A 7,157-nucleotide genomic window follows, 5' to 3' on the forward strand; every position below is an offset into this window, starting at 1 on the left:
AAAAAGAAACTAACCAGGTATACCGTGACAAAACTTCCAACACTTAGATTTTTAAACACAGGCATGTTCAGGGATGCCAATCGCATTTTGCTCCAACAAACCATAGCTGCGAAATTACAAATGTTCTGGAATTTTTGAACAGGTCTCGTATTTGCCATGATAGACTGGTTTTCAAAATGTATAAAACTATATCCTTTGAAGAATGCAGCCAGCAAGAAAATAGTTACTAAATCACAAAGGGCTGATTTCATGCTGTAGGCATACAAAAAGATATTTTTCTCATAATGGAAGGCAATTTACATAAAAAATATGTAAAGAATTTTTTGAAGGCTGCAACATAAAAAACCATTTGTACTTATCAAGCTGTAATCCAACTGAGTGATAAATGAGAGAAATAAGTTTGTGTAGAATATACAGCAGCAAGGATCATTCAGATGGGTTAGAATGTATCAGTAATTTTGTTAAATAGTTCACTATGTGAACTTTTGTACAACAAGAAACCTGCTTACCTCATTAGTGAACTGCTTGAACTCCCTGCATGCAAAAGCAGGTGTCACTGAGAGATGATATTGTAAGAGAAACTATGAAACAATGTTACAGGAGAAAGCAGGGACTTGACAGGAAAGTAAAAACCACACGGTTTAAAATTGGAGATTTAGTTCTAGCAAGGACAGTAAATAGTGAGATTAAGATTTTTTTTTTATATTTACATAGGGCCTTTCAAAATTTTTGAATACCCCCACCCTAATGCTACTGGATCATTTACGTCAAATCAAAGAAACTTCATGGGCTCAGAAATGTACACAATGGAAACCATACAGGAACTCAGACTAGGCTGATACTATTTTCTCACCAATTTGTTTATTCAGACATTATACCAATTTGAAATTGGTCTCATTCTGCTGGTATTGACGATATTTCAAGCGAGCTGTCGAAGGCTCGCTGTAGTGAAGTGACCGAAGTTTTGTCGCACATCTGCAACACATCCATGCAATGAGGAGTGTTTCCAGACAGAATGAAATACTGTTGTCAGGCCCCTGTACAAAGCAGGGGATACTACAAATGTGTCAAACTATCGCCCTGTCTCTCTATTAACAACATTTTCAAAAGTCCTAGAAAAAGCTCTGTACAACAGGATTGTGGCACACCTTGGTGACCTGAACATCATTAACAGTCAGCAGTTTGGTTTTCAAAAGGAAGTTTCAATAGATAACGCAATTTTCTCATTCACAAATGATGTTCTAGAGTCTATAAACAGCAAGAGGCTGCCAATCGGTGTCTTATGCGACTATCGAAGGCGTTATACTGTATAGATCACCAGATACTCTTCAAGAAGGCCTGTCATTACGGAATTACAGGACCTGTAGGGAACTGGTTAAAATCGTACCTCGAAAATAGGAAACAGAAGATTATTCTAGATGTTTCAGAGAGTGTATCACAATATATAGTGGACTCTGATTGTGGAATTGTGCAGCAGGGAGTGCCACAGGGATCAATGCTTGGGCCCTCGCTGTTCCTCATATATGTTAATGACCTGCCTTTATCCATCAATAAGCAGTGTAAATTTACAATGTTCGCTGATGATACGAGCATTGTGGTGGATAATGTGTCAACTACTGACTTAGAATCCGAGGTCAATGATATCCTTAAAGAAGTTCTGGGTTGATTTAGTATTAACTCCCTTTCAATAAACCTGAAAAAAACCAATTTTATCCAGTTCCAGACAACCCACAAAAACCCAAAAGAAATAGTTATAACACAGAATAATCAGATGATAAAGCAAGTGTACTTATCAAAATTCCTAGGCGTACACGTGGACAGTAGGCTGAACTGGGAACATCACGTTCTACAAACACTAAAACGGCTGACGTCGGCAACATTTGCTTTACGAATTTTGTCACGCTTCGATGACATTACCATCTCAAAGTCAGCTTACTTTGGCTATTTTCTTCTGGGGCAATACACCTGCCGCAAAGAAAATCCTCACAGCACAAAAAAGAGCAATAAGAATCATTTGTGGTGTACCCCACGAACCTCGTGTCGAAATCTTTTTAAACGACTTGAAATACTGACAGCAACATCTCAGTACATATATTCACTGATGTGCTTCATAATAAATAACCCCACTCTGTATGAAACGAATTGCCTACATCGTGAACATAACATCAGAAGAAAAGAGGATTTCCACTGTGAGTTAAAGAAATTGACACTTATTCAGAAAGGGGTAAAGTACGCTGCAACGAAAATTTTCAATTCCCTACCCGACAGCATCAAAAGTATAAGGAGTAGTACATCAGTATTTAAACGTAGCTTGAAAAATTATTTACTTGAGACCTCACTTTATTCACTAGAGGAATTATTTCAGAGAAATGAGTAAAACCCAGATTGGAAAGATGTTTTTAAATTTTTTGACACTGTTTACTGTTAAACTAATGTAATAATGCCCTAATGTAAAAATTCCTGTTTTTCTCATTTCCATTTTTGGGACACTTTTAAACCCAAAGTGGGAAGCTTCGATTACTGTTCAAGGTTAAAATAGATGCAATAATGCCCTAAATATGAAACTGCTATCTTCACATTTATGTTGACTAGTTTTTAAGCTAATAAGTATGACTTTTGTGCACTGTTATTAATACTATAACAATGTCTTTATTCTATGTATTTTATTATGTACATTGACACGTTCCACATCTGAGTGACTTGCTCACATGTACAGATCTATGGAACAAGTATATAAATAAATAAATAAATAAAAAATCAGGCACATATGATAATTACATACACTCTATAGAGAAAGGAAAAAGTACTTTCAGGGAGATGCACACTCTTTATGGATTGTGTGTGGCAAGAGCAGGACTCTAGTCATGTGACATTGTCTTCAACATAAACACAGTTTGTGATGTCACATTCCTCTATGCTTTTCTATACACAAACAGTACACATTGCGTACAAAACTTGCAATATGATTTACATACACTTATTTTTATCATTCACATGTTGTTGTTGTTGTGGTCTTCAGTCCTGAGACTGGTTTGATGCAGCTCTCCATGCTACTCTATCCTGTGCAAGCTTCTTCATCTCCCAGTACTTACTGCAACCTACATCCTTCTGAGTCTGCTTAGTGTATTCATCTCTTGGTCTCCCTCCACGATTTTTACCCCCCACGCTGCCCTCCAATGCTAAATTTGTGATTCCTTGATGCCTCAAAACATGTCCTACCAACCGATCCATTCTTCTCATCAAGTTGTGCCAAAAACTCCTCTTCTCCCCAATTCTATTCAAGACCTCCTCATTAGTTATGTGATCTACCCATCTAATCTTCAGCATTCTTCTGTAGCACCACATTTCGAAAGCTTCTATTCTCTTCTTGTCCAAACTAGTTATCGTCCATGTTTCACTTCCATACATGGCTACACTCCATACAAATACTTTCAGAAACGACTTCCTGACATTTAAATCTATACTCGATGTTAACAAATTTCTCTTCTTCAGAAACGATTTCCTTGCCATTGCCAGTCTACATTTTATATCCTCTATACTTCGACCATCATCAGTTATTTTACTCCCTAAATAGCAAAACTCCTTTACTACTTTAAGTGTCTCATTTCCTAATCTAATTCCCTCAGCATCACCCTATTTAATTTGACTACATTCCATTATCCTCGTTTTGCCTTTGTTGATGTTCATCTTATATCCTCCTTTCAAGACACTATCCATTCCGTTCAACTGCTCTTCCAAGTCCTTTGCTGTCTCTGACAGAATTACAATGTCATCGGTGAACCTCAAGGTTTTTATTTCTTCTCCATGAATTTTAATACCTACTCCGAATTTTTCTTTTGTTTCCTTTACTACTTGCTCAATATACAGATTGAATAACATCGGGGAGAGGCTACAACCCTGTCTCACTCCTTTCCCAACCACTGCTTCCCTTTCATGCCCCTCGACTCTTATAACTGCCATCTGGTTTCTGTACAAATTGTAAATAGCCTTTCGCTCCCTGTATTTTACCCCTGCCACCTTCAGAATTTGAAATGGAGTATTCCAGTTAACATTGTCAAAAGCTCTAAGTCTAAAACTCTTAGTCTACAAATGCTAGAAACGTAGCTTTGCCTTTTCTTAATCTTTCTTCTAAGATAAGTGTAAGGTTAGTATTGCCTCACGTGTTCCAACATTTCTACGGAATCCAAACAGATCTTCCCCGAGGTCCGCTTCTACCAGTTTTTCCATTCGTCTGTAAAGAATTCGCGTTAGTATTTTGCAGCTGTGACTTATTAAACTGATAGTTCGGTAATTTTCACATCTGTCAACACCTGCTTTCTTTGGGATTGGAATTATTATATTCTTCTTGAAGTCTGAGGGTATTTCGCCGTTCTCATACATCTTGCTCACCAGATGGTAGAGTTTTGTCATGACTGGCTCTCCCACGGCCGTCAGTAGTTCCAATGGAATGTTGTGTACTCCCGGGGCCTTGTTTCGACTCAGGTCTTTTAGTGCTCTGTCAAACTCTTCACGCAGTATCTTATCTCCCATTTCGTCTTCATCTACATTCTCTTCCATTTCCATAATATTGTCCTCAAGTACATCGCCCTTGTATAAACCCTCTATATACTCCTTCCACCTTTCTGCCTTCCCTTCTTTGCTTAGAACTGGGTTTTCATCTGAGCTCTTGATATTCATACAAGTGGTTCTCTTCTCTCCAAAGGTCTCTTTAATTTTCCTGTAGGCAGTATCTATCTCACCCCTAGTGAGGCAAGCCTCTACAACCTTACATTTGTCCTCTAGCCATCCCTGCTTAGCCATTTTGCACTTCCTGTTGATCTAATTTTTGAGACGTTTGTATTCCTTTTTGCCTGCTTCTTTTACTGCATTTTTATATTTTCTCCTTTCATAAATTAAATTCAATATTTGTTCTGTTACCCAAGGATTTCTATTAGCCCTCGTCTTTTAACCTACTTGATCGTCTGCTGCCTTCACTACTTCATCCCCCAGAGCTACCCATTCTTCTTCTACTGTATTTCTTTCCCCCATTCTTGTCAATTGGTCCCTTATGGTCTCCCTGAAACTCTCTACAACCTCTATCATTCACATACCTATTTGAAACTCCTAATGGTCATTTTGCACCTATACTATCAGCCTATTATAGCACCAAACTGTGTGTTCCTGTTGGATGTAAACTGCTGGTATGCTGCTTGTGTCAAGAATGAAAACAATTCCTGATGTATTTCTCTTTAGACATAAGAAAACTTACAATAAATCATTTATACTTACCTATCTGAGTGTCTGGTAAACAGTTTGCAACATCTATTGGTCACATGCTTATATAAATTTACACTGGTCACTTTGTTTATTGTCAGTCAATTTATTACAAGCATGGCTGTACAGATTCAACACTGCATAATCCTTACATTGTCTGTATGAACCAACACTTGCCACTTTGCTTATTGTTAGTCAATTTATTACACCTGTGGTTAAATGAATTCACTAGCAATTTTCTTATTTTTCACAGGCTTACGAGAACTTACTCTAACAATGAATAATCCAGGATGGAATGTAACAGTATTATGAAAAGGAAAGTTGCTACTCACCATATAGCAGAGAAGCTGAGTCGCAGAGAGGCACAACAAAAAAAAAAAAAAACTGTCACAAAGCTTTCGGCCAGTAAGGCCTTTGTCAACACACACTCACACACTCACTCACTCACTCACTCACTCACTCACTCACTCACTCACACTCACTCACTCACTCTTATACCGCGATACAGGGAGGGGGAGGGATAGTATGGTGGGTTGGTGGTTAGTGAAGGGCTGCAGGTTAGATGGAGGACATGGGAGAGAAGTAAAAGAACTGGATGTGATGGTGGAAGGGGGGATGGGAAAGGACAATGATTAATGAAGGTTGGGGCCAGGAGTGTTATGGGAATGTACAATGTATTCCAGGGAAAATTCCCACCTGCGAAATTCGGAAAAGCTGGTGTCGGTGGGAAGGATCCGTATGGCACAGACGGTGAATCAGTCATCGAAATGAAGGATATCGTGTTTGGCAGCACGCTCAGCAACAGGGTGGTCCACTCGTTTCTCGGCCACAGTTTATCGGTGGCCGTTCGTGCGGACAGACAGCTTGTCGGTTGTCGTGCCCACATAGAATGCAGCACAGTGGTTGCAGCTTAGCTTGGACCACATGACTGAGAGACTCTGAAAAAACTCAAACGAGCAATTTAGAACCGGAGAAGAGGAATGTTGACATTCTCCGTGACGACGCTTGCCCACACATCGCTCGGCAAACCGTTGCTCTCCTGCAACAGTTTCAGTGGAACATAATCACCCACCAACCCTATAGTCCTGACTTGGCGCGTAGCGACTATCACCTGTTCCCTAGGTTAAAAGAACATTTTGCTGGAAAGCCGTTGAGCTCCAACAACAAGGTGAAAGAAGAGGTTCATAACTTTCTGAACAGCATGGCGGCCGGCGAGCTGGTATGACTTTGGCATACAAAAACTGCCACAGCGTCTACAAAACTGCATTGACAGAAATGGTCATTATGTCGAAAAATAGGTAAATGTTCAAGCTGTAAACTGCTGTAAACCATTGTAGAAATAAACAGGTCTATATACTTATAAAAGAATAGAACTTACTTTTGTGATTACCCTTGTACCTGTTATGCAATACTTTTATACATTAAAAGATTACTTAGATGAAACAGAGTAGGGGTTTGATAAAAAAAATGTTATACAAATAAATACTGACAATGATTATAAAACATTCCACATAAACCTTCACACTGTGTTTTGATTTCTTCTTTTTCCTTTTCTAGAAAATCTTATCCCAATGCATAGCACAATACTAACAACTCTTCCTCTTTCTGAGCTCAACATCTCACATTACAGAGGGATGCTGACTGAGTTATATATATATATATATATATATCTGTGTGTGTGTGTGTGTGTGTGTGTGTGTGTGTGTGTGTGTGTGTGTGTGTGTGTGTGTTTAGTGAAGTGTTGTGAAACAATGTGTGTATAGTGTGTGGAGTGAGTGATAGTGAACTGTGCTTTCTGTTTGTTCATAAATTAATGAACTGTGTTGTAGCTATGTACTTAAATGAGACACTTTGTTTGTGATAGAATCAAATATACTGTAAATACATTCAAAGTTTGTGCATAA

General features: G+C 38.6%; 1 protein-coding gene across 1 annotated transcript in view; it reads left to right on the forward strand.

The window, feature by feature from the left end:
* LOC126427273 (uncharacterized) overlaps positions 1-6,592 on the forward strand; it is a 66,653-nt gene extending 60,061 nt beyond the window's left edge. Inside the window, exon 3 of the mRNA XM_050089542.1 lies at positions 5,507-6,592. Within this exon, the coding sequence (XP_049945499.1) occupies positions 5,507-5,537 (31 nt within the window). The 3' untranslated portion in view covers positions 5,538-6,592. The remainder of the gene's footprint in view (positions 1-5,506) is intronic.
* The last annotated feature ends 565 nt before the right edge of the window (positions 6,593-7,157 follow it).

Source organism: Schistocerca serialis, chromosome 11, assembly GCF_023864345.2.
Source record: "Schistocerca serialis cubense isolate TAMUIC-IGC-003099 chromosome 11, iqSchSeri2.2, whole genome shotgun sequence".
In the NCBI taxonomy this organism is placed as follows: domain Eukaryota; kingdom Metazoa; phylum Arthropoda; class Insecta; order Orthoptera; family Acrididae; genus Schistocerca; species Schistocerca serialis.